The 22,391-nt window shown below is 35.4% G+C and overlaps 1 protein-coding gene across 2 annotated transcripts in view; it reads right to left on the bottom strand.

Annotated features, from left to right (window-relative positions):
• IPO11 (importin 11) overlaps window positions 1-22,391 on the bottom strand; it is a 194,925-nt gene that overhangs the window by 107,780 nt on the left and 64,754 nt on the right. For both annotated transcript variants that reach the window (XM_030321825.1, XM_030321834.2), the window contains exons 12-20: window positions 22,018-22,061; window positions 20,496-20,586; window positions 17,402-17,449; window positions 16,495-16,600; window positions 13,744-13,870; window positions 10,050-10,083; window positions 9,698-9,738; window positions 8,230-8,346; window positions 2,778-2,891 (exon numbers count right to left, since the gene is read on the bottom strand). In XM_030321825.1, coding sequence (XP_030177685.1) covers window positions 2,778-2,891; window positions 8,230-8,346; window positions 9,698-9,738; window positions 10,050-10,083; window positions 13,744-13,870; window positions 16,495-16,600; window positions 17,402-17,449; window positions 20,496-20,586; window positions 22,018-22,061 — 722 coding nt within the window. The remainder of the gene's footprint in view (window positions 1-2,777; window positions 2,892-8,229; window positions 8,347-9,697; window positions 9,739-10,049; window positions 10,084-13,743; window positions 13,871-16,494; window positions 16,601-17,401; window positions 17,450-20,495; window positions 20,587-22,017; window positions 22,062-22,391) is intronic.

Genomic DNA, 22,391 nt, shown 5'->3' with positions numbered 1-22,391 from the left:
CTGCCAGGATCCACTTAAAGAATATAGGAGGATGTGTTTAAAAGATCCATAACCATAAGTACAAAGATAACGTAAGAAAAGATAAGGACTGAAAAGACAAGCAGTAACTTAGCAAACTTAGAAAACCAAGCTCAAAGCCAGCTGTAAGAAAAGGTCAAGAAGCAACTTGATTTACATCACAGAAACTCCAAAAGACACAGGAACTGGTAGCACCAGGTACTTTGGGAAGAGTGACGTTCAAGGTCAGGTATTAAAACTAAGAGGGCCTCTAGAGTTTTACAAAGCAGCATGATGCCAAGATCTCATCCAAGTCCACAAACAAGTGGTCCCATTTGATTCTCTGATAACGTAAAACAAATTATCTCAAGACAAGGAGATACCCGGTAATGAAAAGCAGGGATACATTAAAAAAAAGGGAGATGTAACATGCAAGAGACAGGAAAATGAAAGATCGTTTACTAAGAAAAGACATCAAAAACAAGGATGGTTCCCCTACAAAACTACCCAGCTAGATTATATCCAAAAGGAAAAATGCGCAATTTACTACTGTAAATGTAAGTTCCCCATACATTTTCAACTCTCTCCATTAGCGTTTTTGGTTTTTTTGTTTGTTTTTTTAAGTAGGCTTCTGGTCCAGCCTGGAGCCCAGTGCAGGGCATGAACTCATGACCCGGAGATCAAGACCTGAGCTGAGATCGAGAGTCAGACACTTAACCAACTGAGCCACACAGGAACCCCCCAATTAGCTTTTTAGTGCCCTAAATTTATATTGACAAAATGTTGATGATTCTTGAAGTTGGGTGATAGTTACCTAAAGACTGATTATATTGTTCTTCCTTTTGTGTATGCTTCAAATTTTTCACAACTTAAAAAATAATAACAAAAGCAGGCAATCAAGGTTCAAGAGATGATCTCTTCAATCAGAGACTACTAGTCTGGGTTCCCAGAGCTTAAAAAAGGAAAACAAAAACATACAAATAAACTATTATCTCCCTCTCAAATCTGAAAAGCCCAAAGATGGCAGTGTTTTCTATAAAATGAACCTTAACAATAACCCTTAGTATAATTTTCTCAAATGACTGAAAAACACATCTTAAGCTATAGTCTCAACTTTATATTAAACGTTGTATGCTTTCTCCAAGAAGGCGATGAGCACTTGGCTGGAACCCTGCACCTCTGGCCTAAACAAATACAGAGGGCAGAAGGGTCACAAAGGAAGGAAAAGGCCCTATCCTCTCCAAACATTCCGAGCAGGTTACTGTGGCTTCCTCAGACTTCCTGAGGTAATCCTACCTAAGGAGACAGAGAAGCTGGGTTTTTTCACACCTCCCTCACAAAACTCTCAAAAGGAGTCTAATAAGAACACATTTTGGCAAAGATGTAACACAAAAGAGGTGGGATCACAGTTTGTTCTATTATTTCTGAGGGCAATCTCAGGACAGTCAGTAACCTTATCCTAACCTTTGTACCCTTTTCTATAAAAGGGACATAATCTTCGCAAGAGATCACAACAATTAAATAGTAGATAAGAAGAGATGCTACATGAGACACTTATTAAAAAGAAGGTGCTTTTACAGGAATTTTGTATCACTATTCATTTATTTGAAACTGCCTTAGGTAGGATTTTTTAACTATAAAACTCATCCGTAAGGTTTACTGAAAGAAAAAAAATTGCATTTCAAAAAAAGGATGTCTGAGAAAGGTTTTTTAAAAACTTGTGTTCACGTGTTTTTTCCCCCCTATTTTTAACTTATTCAAAAAAATGGAGAGTGGTAACTATCAACTCAGAGCTCTCTCCATTGGACAATCTATCACAATTTGGGGCAAGGCCAGTAAAATTCAGTTGAGCATACCTGGATGCAGATATTAGATTTGGCATTAAAATCTTACCTTTCTGTCCTCTCGCCGTCAGACTGTAAGTCACTGTAATAGTTCAAATGACAACTACAGCCTGTTCATCACTCTCTGAAATCTGAGATTCCTCTCTACCTGCTGCACAACCCTGACACTCAAAGTCACGAGGACGAAAACCATATTCACTCCTTCCCTCAAAAGTAACTCACCTGATTGTCTACCTTCTCAATTTATGAAAGAGTAAAATTTTGATGTTAGATCACAAAAAAAGGGTGAAAATGAAGAGCAAATTTATGCAGAAAAGCTCTGGATACCAAGCAAAGTGCATGGAAAGTATAACAGACTGCACAAATCATGAGTCTATCACCATGAGAGACCACTTCATCTAATGAATGAAATGTCTTTAAAAAGGAGAGAGTATTTCCTACATGTCAAAAAATGTCCAAAGCCAACACACAAAAGTAGTTTTTAAAACTGTTTAAGATAATTCATGAAAAAGACATAACTGGGAGGCCTTTCACTACCATTAAAATAAAGCACATGAAAACAATGAAAAATTTGTAAAAAGAAAAAAAAAAGCAAAAACCCAGAATCTTAAGCACAGAGAACTGGTGATGGCCAGAGGGGAGGTGAGGGAGAGGATCGGTGAAATATAAAAAAGGGATTAACGGGTACAAAACCCCATTTATATAATAAATAGGCCTCAGAGATGAGAAGTACAGCACAGGGAATACAGTCAATAATACTCTAATAACATTGTATGGTGACAAGGGGCATCTACACCCCTTGTGGTGAACACTGAGTAACGTACAGGACGGTGCGATCAAATGTTGTACACATGGAGCTAACAGAACACTGTATATTAATCAGACTTCAATAAAAAAAAGAAATATACTAAATTCAGAAACTGGAAAGTAACTTACCTGAACAAGATGAATAAGTGTTGTCAGAATAGCACATCTCAACATATTGTGTTCTTCGCTCTGCTTCCAAAGAAGGGGCAAATACTGTACCAAACATCCTACATACGGTCGTATCTATCACAACAGAAGGAAGGGAAGCAAAAAGACTGTATTAGGAAAGAAGGCAATTTCCTTCAAGACACAATGACAGAACATTATTAAGTCCCAGGAAGGAAATATTTAATATTTTCTAGATGAAATATATTATGTATCTTTTTAAAAATAAATCAGAGACATAAAGCTCTACGGTTATTATTTTTCAAGAATTTAAAATAAGTACCAAATTTACTGCATGAAATAAAATTTAGGAAAGCAACATAATGTAACCAGTTATCGAGAGCTTAACAGAAAACGTTATTATACCCTAGTTCTTTTTTAATAAAACAGCTTACCTAACTGGAAATTACACTGTTTTAAAAAGTCAGCATTTACTCATACATTCAACAATTATCTGATGGCATCCTCCAGTAACAGGCCCTGAGGACAAGGCACCAGAAAGAAAAGAATGTAAAGGTACACTTACAAACCCTTACAACGAAAAAAGATAAGTATAATGATAAAGGTGTACAGGAGGTATAATGAAAACACAGAAGAAAATCCTTTAAAAAAAATTTTTTTTAATGTTTATTTATTTTTGAGAGAGAGAAAGAGACAAAGATCAGAGTGTGAGTGAGCAGGGCGGGGGCAAAGAGAGAGGGAGACACAGAGTGTGAAGCAGGCTCCAGGCTCTGAGCTGTGAGTACAGAGCCTGATTCGGGGCTCAAACTCACAAACCATGAGATCATGATCTGAGCTGAAGCCAGACGCTTAACTGACTGAGCCACCCAGGCATCCCAAGAAAATCCTTCTTAAAAGATATGATTCTTAAAACCACGTGGATTAAGCTAACCAGTTTTAAAAATTAAAAATAAAAATATTTCTTTAAAAATAAGCCCTGAGAGACAGCACAGCTTGACAGTGAGTTTCTTAAAAAATAAAAGGGATCTACACTGAAGCTGGACCGCACTCCAGTGTCTCGGTTGGTTTATGGTCATCGTATTGGGAATTGCTCTGATGAAGAGTAGGCTTCATAACAAACAGAAATACTAGACCTTCACAACTTCAGCAATAGCTATTTCAATCCCACGTATTAAAACTAAAAATTACTCCCAGAAAAATGAGATTCCCATTTTTGCTTACAAAATGCCACACACTAAACAGGGAGCAAAAAAGGTGTAGAATCTGTTGCCCTTGAGGATGCGAGGAAGGTTACAAAAGACAAGTTAAGTATTTGCCCAAATATTTAAGCGAAATAAAACTGAAAAAACATTACAAGCCTATTTATTATATATCACCTTATCTTCAAATTTTTAATTACACTATTATTTATTGAGCACTTAATCTTGCTAAGTGTTCTTTATCTCAGAGATCACTCCAATTAGCTTATAAAACAGACCAACTAGTACGTAAAAACACAGGTTTTAAAGTACCTAGCTCATTCATACTTAACTGAAAACAATGTATAACAGCATGTTCTACTGACATGGAAAATAAACCAATTTTGGTTTTAATATTCAAGTGAGAACACTTTCCAAGGAGGGGCACAAAGGGAGTACATTCGAAAGTCAGAAAATATTTACATCCCAAACATAGCTGTACACTGGAATTGATGATATTCTAAATTTAAATTATTGCTTCAAAAATGAATTTCAATAATCACCCAGAGTTACTGTTGCAAAAGATAGCCCCCCAAAACAAGGATGCAGAGCGGGGGATCAAAAAACAGTGAGGGGGCGCCTGGGTGGCTCAGTAGGTTAGGCATCCCACTCTTGATTTCAGCTCAGGCATGATCTCACAATTCATCCCATGTTCTGGGCACTGACAGCACAGAACCTGCTTGGGATTCTCTTGCTGTCCCCCCCTCCCCCCCCCCCCCCCGCTCACACTCTCTTTCTCTCTCAAAATAAAAAAAATAAATAAACTTTAAGAAAAGAGAGGGAGAACATGAGAGCCAAATATGTTCCCTGAAGCTGAAAGGGAGGAGGTTAAAAAGTATGCTATTGGGAAAACTGAGAAAATCTTATATGGACTTGATATTAGATAACAATATTACATTAATGTAAGTTTCCTGAGTCTAATCATGGTTATGTTAAGAAGAGAAGTCTAATATTCTGGGACAAAGTGCCATGATGCTTGACACTAAAGTTCAAAGAGTTTAACAACAAGAATTTGTATATGCACACAGATTAAAAAAAGAGAAAATTCAGTAAAAATTAAAACCTGAAAGAACTAGGTGAAGGATATATGGGTATGGATGTCTTGTAACTTTTCTGTACATTCAGAATATTTCAATGAAAAGATTTAAGGAAGAATATTGTTCATATACAATCCTGAAAATGATTACCATCTATGGGCTATTTCGGTAGGCCAATATCAATTATTTGGTCAACACCTAAAAAATCACATGGAATTAGCAATGTTTACTAGACACTGGGCTAAATAACAACCCTATAAAACATTAAACTATCAGCTTAACACAAATGAGATGAAAAAGTACACCAAATACACTCATCTTCTGGCACCTTTACTCAAAAAGAAAAGAAAATAGAATATGAGTTAAGTCATCATATACAGGGAGGTATCCACTTTCCTTCATAACACATTACTGAAAATCAAGTATGTGACAGCCTAAGAAATGTTCTAAGAAGGTTTTCCATACATGGGGACTTTAAAAAGTAAGTACCAATGACACGTCTTTTAGATATAATTTTCATAAAATATTTAATATTTCACACAGGCCCTTTAATTTTGTTCTTTTTCTTCAGAAATGCAGAAGTTCAAAGACTATCTGCCTGACATCCAAACCTGATGATTACCTATTTCTTCTATGTATTTACTGGATTGCCGCAATGGAATAATTAATCAACTACTTTTTCAAAAAGTAGAGAAAACACAATCTTTAAATAATTGTACATTATATTATAAAAATGGTGACACTTCACTGAATCTTCAAAATTAAACCATTATGTGTTATCTTACTGTTTGTTGTAAGATGGCTCAAACTGTCTGTAACCCAAGGGGCAAAAATCAAATTTAGCCTATGAAAGACAGGAGAATGATATATAAGCAGTAGGACTGTTCAAAGGTTAACATAGGAAATTTAAAGAATCAGACGCCTGAAAACACTTTTCATGATGATTTCCTGATTTCTGAAAACACAAAATACTACTGGATTAACTCTATCTTACTATTTATTGGTGACACAGCCTCACCTGAGTTGCTTAGGCTATCTGTGTTCTAAAAAGTGCATATGGATAAAAACACAAAAGCACTTTTAAAATTACTAAGCATGAGGGGACACCTGGGTAGCTCAGTCAGTTTAGTGTCCAACTCTTGGTTTCATCTCAGGTCATAATCTCACGGTTCACAGGTTCAAGCCCCGCGTGAGGCTCAGCAGTAACAGTACAGAGCCTGACAGGGATTCTCTCTCTCTCCTACCCTCTGCCATTCCCCCACACTTGCGCACACACAAGCACACACTCTCTGTCTCAAAAAAAAAAAAATTTTTTTATTTATAAATATAAATAAATATTTATATTTTAATAAATTATAAATATTTATAATTTATTTATAAATAAATTAATTAAATTTAAATAAACTTTAAATTTTACTAAGCATGAGGAATTTCAACCTAGGATTAAAAAGATTTAGAGATTCGGGAGGATGTAGGTAAGAAAATTCATTTCCACAGAAAGAAATCTTTAATACGTTTCCATTAGCCAGATGGTATCTAAATAAGATTACAAAAAATGGTCACATCTTGTTTCTACAATTTTTTAATGAACAATAATTTACTGCATTTGTATAATGATCTAAAGCATACTGCACATGTGTAATAATTTCATACTTAAGACACCTGTGAGTCAAGTGATTTCAGAATTATCTTTATTATTTTAGACACAATGGAGCACCTGGGTGGCTCGACTAGTTAAGCATCTGACTTCAGCTCAGATTATTATCTCACCACTCCATGAGTTATTATCTCACCATTCCGTGAATTCAGGCCCCACATCAGACTCTGCGCTGACAGCTCAGAGCCTGGAGCCTGCTTCAGATTCTGTGTTTCCCTCTCTCTCTACCCCTCCCCTGCGCGCACGTGCGCGCGCGCTCTCTCTCTCTCTCTCAGTAATAAACATTAAATATATATATATATATATATATACACACACACACACACACACACACACACACACACATAAGGACACAAACTTAAAGACCTTACCCAAACGACACAGGAGACACAAGCACTTGAAAGGAGTTTAAAAGAGTCTCAATTAACTATCTGGATGATCAAAATCTCTCAATATTCTTCATAAACGATTATCAAAATGAAATAACGTAACTAACGTAATAAGAATCCCAAACACTAAGGAAATTGTAAGGTAACACTATTTTTAGACACTTGAACCCAGATCTGCTCAAAGTGATTAACAGTGACTCAAAACTGCTGCTGGAGCTGCATGCTGACTGTGAAGGCTGGTAATACCACCAAGATGTATGTACTTTGTCAAGTTCCTTAAAATCTCAAACTGTTCTAGATGATAAATTCCAACCCTCACCCAAAGGTTCTTGTGAGGATTAAATGAGAAATATATGCAAATTATTTAGCACGGAAGTTGGTAACTTAGTATTATTCAGTAATTGATAGCAATTCTCATCAATTACTTTAGAACAAGCTCAAGCAATCAGAACTCACTAAAAGACACAGGAACAAACTCCAAATCTGGGGACATGAATTCAGTTATCTTTCCCTAGTAACTCACAGATTTACTTCAGTACTTTTCGAACAAGGATATGGAGTGGTGAACTAGGATATGAGAAACCACAAGGGTAATTAATTATAAGGTAGTTTCTTGGATTATTAGTTTTTCACACAAATTAGGAGACATAGGGAAGCTGAATAACTAACATTTAATATCTGTTGAGAACTTTACATATCATTTTTATATTAAGCTAAACATGGACATAATGTGGACCAAACTGCAAAACACATTTAATTTTGAAGGTAAATATAACCGACCTCTGAAAATAGCTGCATTTGCTGACACACTTGTGGCTATGTCCTCAAACACACTGAATTTTAAGAAGTATTATTAAATATAAACTGGTTCTACTAAGACAGATAAAATTCTGCATTCTGAACCCCTCTACATTACTGATCCCATTTTAAAATTTTTTAATTTTAGATTTTAATATTCTCAAGTCATTTTTTTAAAATGCAAGTACACATGTCAATATAAGCGAAATCACAACCGTATAGGTTATAAGCATTTTAATGTGTTAACTTTTAAACAATGTAGATAAAGCAAAGCTATTACTGCAATCCTACATATACTCCACTCACCTGACATTGAATGTTTTACAACAAAATTACCTGTATGTTTACTCTTTCAATCACACAGGAAAGGACATGCAAAACATGCATCTTTGTGTCACATTCTGTAACTTGCTGCAGCAGCTGAAAAAGTAGTGTGAACATGGTTTCCAAATACTGCAGGTAAACAGAAAAAAAACAAAGGGGTCATAAGAGAAATAGAAATATCTTCACAAACTGAAATAACAAAATTAAATCATAATGTCAAAGCAATAAATAAGAGATCAGCAACCAGAGCTCCAGCATTACCTAAAGAAAGCTGAAATTGTTCAAGTTGCCAACGTTTAGGAATCGCATTCTTTTTTTTTTTGGGGGGGGGGGGGTCTTTTTTTTATTGTTCCTTAATTGGTCCATTTTAGAATTAAACTCATCCACAAAGTGAATCATGTTTTCAGTGGAAAACCGTGTCTAAATTTTGCGTTTAAATTTTATACCGCTAAACTAAGCTGCTAACGTTGTCTGGTCAGTGTCCTTGTGTGCCTGTTGCCAATCACAAGATACTTTGTTTTGCAAAGTCTACTCATTAAAACAAAAGAAATACCAATTAAGTATACTCGCATACCAGCTCTCTGATGTGGCCCTTAAGATATGCTGCATGGAGATCTCACTTTCCATAGATATATATCTGTTATTCAAAGAATGACCAAATATTTATTTTTAGGAAATAGGAAACAAATATCCATGTCTGGCTGTTAACGCCTAGATTACAAAATGACAGTAGGGATTAATACGTCACAGAATGCCAGATACTTAAATAAAACACACATCTGATCTTTCAGATAGTTCATTTTTAAGCAGATTTCTAAAACATTTATTTCATCCCAAAATATCTAATGATTCTTTTCCTAATGAAAATCCTCTCTACAAGTTTGTCCATGTACGACCTCCACAAGAAGTACACACAGACACTTTATCATGTAACTTTCTTCTTGCCTAGTCTTCCTAAGAATAAATACTACTGCCATAGTCTTATTAACATATTTAACAAGTGCTTACTGAGTAACTGTTAAGTGAAACACCATGTGGGCTTCTGGGAATTAAATGAAGAATAAAAAGATGACCCAATAGGACTTGGTGTTCTACTATTCAAGTAATTTACAATCTAATGCAGGATACAGGCATATATACACAAAGAAATAGTTGAGGACTATAAGTAACAGACACAGATAAAACGAAGTTACTAGATGTTTTGTAATTGGAAAAAAGGTAAAAAAATAAAATAAAAATAAAAAAGTTTAACAGTCACCTCCAAAACAGTTAAGATAGCTTAAAAAAAAAAAAGCAGAATATAAGTAAACAGTTATGAATTAAAAAATTACCAATAAAGGTAGTAAACTTCCAAAATCATCTTAATGTACTTTTAAATTTGGCTTCAATAAGTATCACATACACATAATTTCATTTATAAAATAACACTTAATTTGCAAAAGACATAGCAGATTGTGATCAATCTTAAAAATATTCTCACCGGCAGAAACTGATCTGTTCTAAATTCAAAATCATCAACAGGTAAAGAGCAGTTAAGGAATACTGAGAATGTATGAGGTTAATCAGAATAAAATAGATCTAAAACCCAAATATAATAATCAAAAACTATATTTTAAGCGATCTAACAAATTTCGCAAAAAAAGTTACTTAAAAGTGTTAAAATTCTTCACAATGAAGTATTTTTTATTTTGAAGATTTTATTTTTAAGTAATCTCTACACCCAACATGGGACTGGAACTCACAACCCTGAGATCAAAAGTCACACACTGCACTGTCTGAGCCAGCCAGGCACCCCATCACAATGAAGTATTTTTAAATTCTTTAAAGGATATTTAACTTCAGTGTTGTCGCTGTTTCGATACGGACCTAAAAGAAAGTACATCATGAGATTTTAATAATTCTGAAACTACTAAATATCATTAATATCAAATGGCAGGAAATTTATTCCAAATCACTTTTACTTTTTGCTAATATTAAAGTCACAGAGGTTATTAACATCTGGAAATAAAAGAATATTCCTCTTATTTTGCAACAAGACTTGAAAAAGTCAACTAGTGTCCATTCCCACCCTTCTCAGTTTCTCATAATTTGTTTCAACAGTCTTTAATCCAGGGGGTGCTTCCAGGAAAATGGATAATTTGCCCTAAGTGTGAGACAAGGGTGGGACTAAGAGAAGAATACAAAGGTGCTGCCACACAGGGAGAGAAAGCTGAGATCACAGATGAGAGACAGGCAAATGGGTGAGGATGGTGAAGCTGGCAGATGTTTGGTGAAGAGGGAGGGAGGAGAAAATGGAAAGAGGAGGGAGAAGGAAGAACACACATTCCCATCTGCAACCACAATTACAGGAAATCCATGAAATATCCAAAGATCTATTTTGAGATTTTCTAAATTCCAAAGTTCACAAATACACAAAGATTTGTACAGGTTCCTGACACTTCCAAATCTTAATTTATGTGTCAGCATGTTATCCGGGCAAATCATACCACAACAGCATCATCCCTATCGCTCTCTTTCAAGGGTTATCTGGGATTTGGTCAGCTAAACTGGCACAGGCTACGATACCCAGAGTTTCCACAAAACATAACATGAACTCAAGCCATGACTAAATTCTATATCTAGTTAAATGTTTCAACTAAAGGAAAGAAATTCACTCAATATGCATTATACTCCCCCAGATCAAATGACAATGTCAAAATGTCAGGCAACTATCAGAGATAGAGATGTACTCCACCCAGTGGCCTTGGATACTATAAAATTTATGGAGTCCTATTTGAGAAGTTGCTTTCTCCAGTAACTGCATTATATATTTTTTTAAAGATTTAGCCTTTTTAAAACTCAGTTATTCATTCATTTATTTATTAATTTTGGGGCAGGGGCACAACTAAACAAGGGGCAGAGAGAGAGAGAGAGAGAGAGAGAGAGAGGGAGGGAGGGAGGGAGGGAGGGAGGGAGAGGATTCCATACAGGTTCCACATTGTCCACGCAGAACTCGAAGTGGCTCGAGCTTGCCCGAAATGTGGCTTGACTGAACTCATGGACCGTGAGATCATGACCGGAGCCAAAGTCAGATGCTTAATTGACTGAGCCACCCAGGTGCCCCCGGTGCACCTGCACTATCTCTACTCTGTTGCAGCCAGTCTTGTGACGACGTGGTTATAAGATTAGGAAGCCACATAGATAACCATACTTGCTCAGGATTAAATCTATCCCAACCCTGTAAAAGCACTCAAGCAAGATAATGTAGATTATGAAAGCCAGAGAACGTTTAGATTCAGCAGTATCTATATAAGCACATGCATATATACACACATGAACACATCTATACATATGTACATACTACGTGTTTGTATACTGCCGTGTACATAAATATGTGTATAAAGTATCCTCCCACATTAGCCAGAATTTCTCACAAGTTGAAATTAAAGATCTTATATACACTAGAAGGCCAAAGTGTGCAACCTTAACTTGGTACCTTACTAAACAAAGTCTTAAGAAGTATCAACAAAATATCGGTGGCAGGATCAAACAAGTGTAGAAGGTGTAAAACTGAGATGAAATCACCAGAAGATACACAGGAAAAGGGCAAAAGCTGAACCTACAGCAGCATTCCAAGAGTATTCCTTAGATAATAGTGTATGTGTCATCTTGGATAGTGACTATTCAAATGTATGTTTCAAAGGTTCTCCTCAGTCCTAAAGCAAAGAGGACTACTGGAATATTTAGCCCAGTGTTTTCCAAACTTATCCAGCCATGAAACCCTTTTTCTCCAGTAATACTTATTGGGATGTAATTAATGTTCCACTCTTAAAGTGCAGAATTAAATTTCTCTTATTTCTTTCTGAACAGATACCTCAAAAATGAGTAAATGATTCAAAAAATTTCTTGATTTCCCTAAGAAAACTTAAGTGAAATTTAATCCTTTTGTAACACTTTCATAAAACATTTAATGTCTTCTGTCTGATACCTCTGAGAAAAGAGCAAATGTTTCCAACTGGGCAAAGAAAAACTTAAACCTATAAATACTTTAAAGGTATTACAAAAGTAAACTCATTCCAGCAAACAGTAATCTAAACAGTTTTATTAATAAACTTTTAAGAATTTAGACATGGTAAAATAAAACTGGATTCCCTTGTAACTTCCCATGTTTAAACTATTTAATAGTTACAGCATTATATTTAGAGTAAATTCCCAACTATTTACACAAAGTAGATAATGGCCAAGTGACAAATCCAAATAACAGTTCTATCTGCCTTTGGAATACATTGAGCTTCTACAATGGGTTTATTTATTTATTTATTTTTAATTGGGAGAGCAATAGAGAAAGAGAGAATCTTAAGCAGGCTCCACACACAGTACAGAGCCCAATCCGGGGCTTGATCCCACAACACTGGGTTCATGGCCTGAGCTGAAACCAAGATGGATGCTCACCCGACTGAGCCACCCAGGAGCACCGACAGGTTTACCTTTCTAATTATGTTTTCCTTCACAGAACATTATTTTTCTGACCCTCTCTGACTCTTCAAAAAAAAATATATATATATTATGTCAACACTTATTATAAAGGAAACAATTCCAATGGCTAAAACACACACACACACACACACACACACACACACACACCACAGAAAGTAGCTTATGTACACACGTGGAAATGAGAAAAGGATGGCCCAAGCTTTTGCTGAAAAACAGGCTGATAGAATGGGTTCAAAAAATTTTTTAAAGGAGTATACTGAGAAATGATTAAACAAGACCTCAGCCTAATTCGGGGGCAGAAAAAAAAATCACGTATTTTTACATAAAAATAACTTGAAACTGAGGAAAAGACAACTAGACTCCATCTTTTCAAGACTATGCTAGGGTCCAGTCTAAGCCCAACACAAGGAATATGTACAGTAAGTCACGAATATATTCACTCGGGCATAAAATAAAGCCTCGCTTTGAGTGAGCCTCTCTTCTCTCCCTCTCTCTTCCTCTCTCTCTGACCCTCATGGGATTCTCTCTCTCCCTCTCTACCCTTTGCCCACTTGTGCCCTCTCTGACTCTACCAAAAAAAGAATATTATGTCAACACTTATTATAAAGGAAACAATTCCAAAGGCTAAAACACACACACACACACACACACACACACACACACACACACACCAAAAATCCCTTCAAAAATGAGAGACAAAGAAAAAATTAACAGTCAAGATGAACTAGATGGTGGTACCTCAAGTATGAGAATGACAAAATCCATACTGAATAAGAAAAAAAAATATGTAAGCTAAAAAAGAATCTTTAAAAAAAATGTCATCTGACTCTACAAAACTAGAGTTTAGTTAAATGTCTTTTCACTGACTCTTCGTGATAAGGGTAAATAATAATCAAAGAACTTCCCTCCCTTAAATCAAACTGCTTGCCAAGGAATAACTACAAGAGTGAAAGGTTACCAACATACTAAATCTATAAACTATTCCTGAATATGAAGCTTAACATAAATTAAACTTATAAAAAATAGTCTTAAAACATTTAAGGAACATACCACTAAGTCTTGATCTTGAAGCAAGTTACAAATTGCCTCATATAACATGGGTCTTAAGTCAGACTTGAATTTCACAGAAATCCACTGACCGATGAGCCAAATCACCCTGCGTCGCAATGGCTTATATCTGAATAGAGAAAAATCATGAAATTAAAATGGTAAATATTCTACAAAGTATACTTCATTTAGTGTATTTTATCATTTAAATTTAAAATATAGTAAGGAAGCAATCTGTATTGTTTATATAAAAACTTAAAAGCCACTTCTAAATGTACCACAGTACACATACTACAAAACCACCTAAGCTCTCAAATTTAAGTATCCTATCATAGAATGTGACTCATTATCAAAAATGATATTTTTAAAGTTGTAAAACATTTTCAGTAACAATATACCCATTTCTTTCTCTATGATCGTCTTTTCTAAAGGAAATGAAGGCTCTTTAAAGCAAGAAAAAAAGACCCACAAAGCTATAAACAATTATGTTTAAGAATTCTACCCATAAAGTCTCTTACTGATACTATATAAATTTTAGTGGTGAGATGATAACTGTTTTGTGCATAAATGGAATAAGCTAATGAAGATTCCACATTTTTTAGAAAATTATAAAATTTTAAGATGACCAAGCACATAGAAAGAACTGCTCATTAAAGTTGAAAAATAGTTGTTTAAGTATTCCCTGCCCTCAAAACGTTTACAACTCACCTAAAAGAATTAAAGAATGTAAAGCTATATACTAGGATTTCAGAAAAGGAAGAGAAAGGAGTGGGTGGGGGAAATGGGATTTGAATAGCCTTTAAGCTAAATAATACTTGGGTAGAAAATCGAAAAGATGCTATTTGAAGGGACGGGGACTGTTTAAACGAAGTCACAGAGGTGGAAGTAAACAAGACTTGTATACAGTGTAATGGAGGAACCAATGAACCATCAATTTTGAACTGAGATCTCTGAGACTGCTACAGTCAACATTCTATTCCGGATACAGAGAAGGAAGCTCAGTAAGTTCAAATTCTAAGTTCACTTAGATCACAGTCACTTCTGGGCAGAGTTAAAATTAGAAGTTAGTTTATTCCCCAAAATATGGTCCCTGGACCAGCAGCATCATTATCCTGGAAGCGTGACAGAATCATACAATCTGACCCAGACCCTAAAATATAACCTATATCAGGATGTGCATCTCAACAAGATCACCAACAGATTCATACGCATGTTTGAGAAATACTGGTCTAGATCAGCTCAGTCCAGAAGAAATATAATGTAAGCAAATATGTGATTTTTTATTACCCATATTAAAATAAGTAAAAAGTAAAATTTTCATATTTTTATTTATCTCAATATATCCAAAATACTATCATTTCAACATCAATACATATTTTACACTCCCCAGGTTTTCAATTTAAAGTCATTTCATCACTTTTATTAAATTCATTTCAACTACTCATTAGCCATATGTAGCAGGTACTGTACCTGACAACACAGATCTAGAGTAAATAGCCTCTAGGCTTTAAGGAAAATCAAAGCACACATGTGTCTTTCTACTGAAGGCTTTCTCTAGATCAAAGGTTCACTAACTTTCTGTGGTCAGAGTCACAATACATCTTACTCACCACACACTTTACGGGGCATAGCAAATTCATGGCAAACTGAAAATATTCAATGACTGAATAAATGATTAACTCAACCAATAAATAGCAACTTATTGGGCAAAATTACTTTTTTAAAAAAATGTTTATTTCTAGAGAAAGAGAAAGCGAAAGCAGGAAAGGAGCAGAGAGAGAGGACAGACAGAATCCCAAGCAGGCTCCACGCTGCCAGCACAGAGCCTGACTTGGGGCTTGGCTCGATCTCATGAACTGTGAGATCATGAGCTGAGCCAAAATCAACATGGAAGCCTTAACCGACTGAGCCACCCAGCCACCCATTGTCAAAATTACTTTTAAAGCATCTCCAACTCTACAGTTCTATGGCTCTCAAGATTTATAAAATGAGCCATATGTGGATATCTTCTATTCATTCATTATTGTAGTTAAAAAACGCTATCTAAGACTACATGCGACACATTCTGATAGGCACCACATCTACAGAAATAAATCAGCAGAAGAAAAAAATTACAGAAACTATGAGAGTCCTTTTCCCTTACATTTTGGTCACTCGGTACCTAAAATCAAGTAGTCAAGTACTTAAATGCATATGAAACCTAAGAACTGGGAAAAGTCCTACTAAGTGTCAGAAAGGTCTGTCATACTCAATGAGGCAACACAACACAGCCCTAAAGTGTGTCCAAATTCTTTCCGCCATGGTGTCCCTTCATCCTATCTACCCTCTTCCAGACTTGCAGCATGCTGTGTGGTCCCAAGACAGTCAGTCACTTTTCAGGGCTACCCCGTGTGCTAGACTACTACTCACACCAGGCTCAGCTCATGCTAAGTATCCCACTGGCTTTCTTTTGTACACGTTTTCTTCCTACATTTCAGCGACCTCCATCTTCCCTTACCTTTGCATAAAATTTCCTCCTGCAAAGTATCTTATCTAACAACAAACATTTCATACTTGTGACAATTCACATGTGAAGTAAAATAACATAAGTGTCTTTATTTTTCTTAGCTGTAAACAGCACATCTTTTTTTTACACTTGATACTACCAGCTAAGTCATACTATAACTTTTTAAAAATTTTATGCAATTTTAACGTCTTCATCAGAAAATTAAAAAGTAAAATAAGTATATCATAAACACCAAATTTTATACTTGCCTATTGTGAATGACTTGTAATTCTGGAAGAAGTTGGTTTTTAAACCACTGATCAAAATCAACACTGTCAAACAGCTCATAAGCTGCTAATCCAACAGCATTATACACTACAAAGAAGATTTGAGAAAAAAAAATTTAATTTCAGATGCTGGGCCAAATGTTAAGTATCCTATGTAAGAAACTAATCCTTAGGAACTACTTTAAAACATGTAATATACTAATAAGGGAAAATTTACAATGTTAGTCAGACAAATCACTTAAATAGCAATTTCAGAAAGATTAAAGTTTCTTTAGACACTTTTTCCTAAACAGCCCTTAGTGCTTTCAAACAGAAAATTGCATTCAATTAAAACTATTCAAATCAAATTATAAAAATTAAAAAGCAACATCTGCTTCCAAAGGGTCACAGTATTTTATGATCTGGTCCCTACATACCTACCTCTCTCCATCCTCATCTCTCAGCACAAACCGTTAAGGCTTTATGTTCCATTCTGTTTAAACCAAAATACTCCCAGTTCAAAACTTAACTGCATTTGCTCCCTTTCTCTTCAAGTTTTTGTACATACTGCTCCTTCTGCCTGGAACTCTCTTCTCATACAGGCCCCCTCCCCTTGCTAACTCCCACTGATCCTGGTGTTCTCACATTACACTTCTTTAGGAACCTTTCCCTAGGCATACCAAAACTCCTTTTGGTTTTCCAATGTACTACTTAAAACTGCCACCTATTTTAGAATTAATCAACTCGTACTATGTTATAATCAACGGTCTGCTTATCTCCCCCACCACACAGTTCCTAAATTGTAGGTACCCCTGTATCCCAACCTCCCAGAGTAACACCTGCCACAAACTAGACATACCAAATATTACTCAAGAAATCAATGTTTTAAAATCACTTTAGTTTAACATACCAGCATCTTTGATTAATAGTGCATTCATATCTTCCACATTAGTGGGCCCTGTAAAAATAAGTTTTAACAAGGGTAAATCAAACTAATTTTTAAAAGATATTTGATTTCAACTCAATTTGTTAGTTTCCCATTTCAGTTAAGTACAAAAAATTTCATGATATTAAATATACATGGACATGTAAATGGAAAGCCTAAGTTTTGTAATCATCATGGAGAACACAGGTATAAGATGTAAAACCTTATTACAATTTTAAAAATCATTATAACATATTTGAAAAATGTTATGTCAGCAACATCCTAGCAAAGTATATGCCACAAATTGCTAACTAGCACATAATACCTTATTATACCCTGATTAAGAAAAAAAAAACCTCTTAAAAGAAAGAATAAAAAGATGAATCCCACAAAAGAAAAATTTTTAAAAAGAACAAGCACAAGGGTACCTGGGTGGCTCAGTGGTTAAGCATCTGACTTCAGCTTAGGTCATGATCTCGCGGTTTGTGGATTCGAGCCCCCTATCGGGCTCTGTTCACAGCTCAGACAGAACCTGGAGCCTGCTTCAGATTCTGTGACTCCCTCTCTCTCTGTCCCTCCCCCACCCATACTCTATGTGTCTCTCTCTCAAAAAAAAAAAAAACATTGGGGCGCCTGGGTGGCGCAGTCGGTTGGGCGTCCGACTTCAGCCAGGTCACGATCTCGCGGTCCGTGAGTTCGAGCCCCGCGTCGGGCTCTGGGCTGATGGCTCAGAGCCTGGAGCCTGTTTCCGATTCTGTGTCTCCCTCTCTCTCTGCCCCTCCCCCGTTCATGCTCTCTCTCTGTCCCAAAAATAAATAAACGTTGAAAAAAAAAAAAAATTAAAAAAAAAAAAAACATAAAAAAAAAACCAAGCACAGGCTATTCACACAAGCATCTCGAAATATAAAAAGTCAGATCATTACAGTGTATTAAAGGACGACAACACAACGAAAAGTGCCAACAGAAAAGGGAGCCATCATGTAAAGTGGAACCTTCAGAATAAAAAGGTGGCAGTCTCTGGGGCACCTGGGTGGCTCAGTCTTAAGATTAAGCATCCAACTCGATTTCACCTCAGGTCATGATCTCATGGTTTGTGAGCTGAAGCCCCACACTGAGCTCTGCACTGACAGCATGGCGCCCGCTTGGAATTCTCTCTCTTCCCCTCGCTCTCCCTGCCCCTCCCCCACTCTCTCAAAATAAAAAAATAAGCATTAAAAAAATTTTTTAAAAGTTGGCAGTCTCACACTACTGTCCAGAAAGGAGTGTGTGATGGTTAAGCCATGAAAAGCAGTTTACTTAGTAAGTCTATTGCTCTAGGATATAAAGATTTTGAACAAGTTTATCAAAGCACTCTTCTGCTGTTAAGTATGAATTCTTAAGCTCACCAGGCTAATACGCTGGAATAAATACAGCCCTAAATAAGCAAACTGCTCCACAACTAGGAAGAAAACTAAACTTCGTAATCACTGAAAACCTTATAAGCACCCATCAACTTATCAGAGGGTAACCTAAATAACTTATCCACTTTACTACAGTGGTTTAAACAAATAATAATAAATGCATGGGTGAAAATGGAAATGACATTCTCAACTCAACAAAAAAAAGTAACTTAAGCAGTCTAAATACCATCAAATTTAAGAATTTAGTTCATAACTATTCCTTAGAAATCAATCCATACGAAAATATAGTAACACTCAAATTCAAAACCTGACTGATAGTGTTCTTGCTTAAATTATAAACCAAGGGAAAAAAACTATCTATTAGGTTTCTGAGAGAACAAAAGCATGAAAAGTGAGCTACTCTCGCACAACTACAAACAAGATCAGGCATCTCCTTCCCTATGGCAGCTTCTCTTGCTGTTATTTCCTTGTATCATCATCTACTCAATCCTTCATCCCTTACTATGTGATTCCTGCCCCAACAATTCAAATAATCTTTTGTCTCAGGGGATTTTACTGCCTTCTGCCTCTTCCATCACTGGACACTTCTAGTAACATGCTCTTCTATCCAGGATTCACCCCCATACCGTTTCTTACATCTTTGCATTAGTTTTTTACCTGGCTTTTTTTGTAGGACCTTCACCTCTTCCTATGCTTAAAGGTGAAAATCTCAGCGTTCAGTCTTTGAACTTGTTTTTCTTCCCCCAAGCCTCCTTATACACACACTCCAAAAGGAAAACTCTATCTCCAACCACTACTAACAACTGTCTCCCTGTCATTAAGATTCTAAAGTTCAGGATCATGTCTGATCACTTTCCCTTGTTCAGTAGTCAATTAGGTGCCAAAAGTCAATCAACAAACAGTTACTGAGTGTACTAGGCACTGGGAATTATGTGTGAACAAGACAGATATGATCAGTGCCCTCGTCCCAGAATTTACTATATAGCAGAGAAGTCAAAAATGATAAATCGCAGTAACAAAGTAATTAATTACTTGTGTAGCTGCAAACAAAGATCAAATAACAAAATTTTCGCATCATCATTCTCTCTTAAATCTGTTACCTTCTTTCCATTCCCACTACCACCATTCTGAGCCTAACATTTGTTACTCTCATCTTTTTTCCCCACTGCTTTCCACAGCATGCTCCAGGTAGACTATTTCCCCATCCAATATACTTGACCATGTAAAGCACTATTTCGCTTCTGAGGCTAGTGTGTTTATGAGAACAAAATCCAACTATCACATTCAATGCCTGTCTCAAGGTTGCCTTCATCAGTTGCCCATTCTTGTTCTCTGTCCTGAAAGCCATCCAACAGAAAAGAACACATTGCAGGAGACATGGATGGCTCAATTGGTGAAGTGTCTGACTCCTGACTTCGGCTCAGGCCATGATCTCATGGTTTGTGGATTAGAGCCCCACAGATTCTCCCTCTCCCTCTCTGCCTCTCCCCTATTCTCTCTCTCTCTCTCAAAATGAATAAACTTAAAAAAAAAAAAAAAAAGAAAAAACAAAAGAACACATTCGGGTCTTTCTCAGATTTCTATTATATGGTGTAGGAAATAGTGCATTGCACATAGGCATTCAAACTATTTTAAGTCAACATGCATTAATAGATAAAGTATCATAAAATATACCTCACCTTGAAGTGTTTGCATCATTTCTAGAAGTACAGGAGTAAGAGTCTGATTATATTCATGGAATATATCTATAAATAGTACTTCAGTGCAAGGCTAGAGAGGAAAAAAACCAAATTTCCAGTGACAACAATGGTATATTGTACTGATTAATTCTACAATAAAGAAAAGAATACCCATTCTTAAAATCCTAAAACTCCAAAAATGTTTCCAATTTCTGGTATCTTTACATAAAGTAGATTACAATGTTTATAAATATACTGCGGGGGGGGGGGGGGGAATCAAAATTTAATTTGATTCCTAACATAGAAAAAGTTTATTTCGCTATTTGAATCATTTAGCATTATGTATTCAAAAAGTAAAACTACAAAGAGAAAATAACATTTTTAATTAACAACTCCTTAAATTAAAAAAGCAATCTGAAGCCACATTCATTTGCAGATTCAGTGCTGTAACGGACTACCCGGAATTAATACATTAAAAATTATAAATTTTCTTAGCAATGACATAACAAGTAACAACCACAACTCATGAGTTCAATTCACTACACAGAATAGTATTCCTTTTAACAGACACAAACAGTAACAGAAGTCAATGTTAAGTATATAAAAAGAATGATTCTTTCTGGTTCTTAAAAGTACTGAATCACTACATGTTTCATGATATAAAAGAATTACACATTTTGAAGGTACTATGCTTTATGTTTTAAAAGAAATCTTCTATACATACTGAAGCATGTACAGATGAAATGATATGTCACCTCAAATACTTGCTTTAAAATAATCCAACTGGGGTTGGGGGTTTACTTATATGAAACAAGACTAGCCATGAGTTGACGAATAAATGAAGTTTGCGATACAAAGTTTAAAAAAATTAAAGTGGTTAATTTTTTTTTAATTTTAAAGCACTAACAATTTTTTTATTAATAATCTCTCTGGTTTTCCATGTAACCTTATATAACTAAAAACATTTACATTTTTAGAAAAATTAAAAAATCATGTAAATTATATAAATACAAGTTTTCATTAAAAAAATAGTTCAAAGACTACATTTGATAAAATTTTCTCAAATGTTGCCATACCAATAATGCATGCTTAGAAAGCATTCTAAAATTAAAAACTGTGGGCTGGTCTCTGAGAATCACACCAGGTGGTATAAGAAATAATGTATCAAAAAAAGCTTTAGAATTACTGAAATACTTAGGAGAGGAAAAAAATCATTCCAGCCAAAAAGACAGTTTTCATTTTCAAAAACATTTGTTTCTTCAATGACAATTATTTTCCAATCAGTATGACTGTAAAATAAAACTTCCGTTTCCAACCTCCAACTTAACAACAAAAAAAATTCAGGTTAAAATTCATAATTTAATTACTTTCCTCTCAATTTGTCTAGTTTAATGCTTGGAATCATCAATAGAATATTATTCTCTACTAAGACTTACAGAAATATTAAGCATATTTTGCACAATATTTTAAGCATGAAATTGACAATATTTTCCTGTCAATTTTTCTTTCCATCAATACTTACCCTCAAACTGTATTTCCAAGAATCTCCCCCTGTTTCTTCCACTGCTGTAATTAAAAATATGACCAATGATGCTCTCCAGAAATGCAATAATGATGTTTCCAAAATCAAGGTTTGGAATATCAAGATTTTAAATAACCAGTCTATTTCCATGAGTGGTTTTAAACATTTTACTGAAAGCAAATCCTTGGGAACACAACACCTTACACATATTTATTATACACTACAGATCATATCTGTGAATATCAGTGTCCTATCAAGTGCTGACATAGCATTTGCACTTTCATTAAAAATTCTGTATGCAGGAAAGCTCAAAATGTTTGTCACTTTCAAAGTATCTGATATCATCTGATTGTACATAGTATAAGCATTCAAAA

Source organism: Lynx canadensis, chromosome A1, assembly GCF_007474595.2.
Source record: "Lynx canadensis isolate LIC74 chromosome A1, mLynCan4.pri.v2, whole genome shotgun sequence".
NCBI classification, from domain to species: Eukaryota; Metazoa; Chordata; class Mammalia; order Carnivora; family Felidae; genus Lynx; species Lynx canadensis.
Note: the sequence above shows the minus strand (reverse complement) of the source record. Positions and strands in the feature narration are given on the sequence as shown.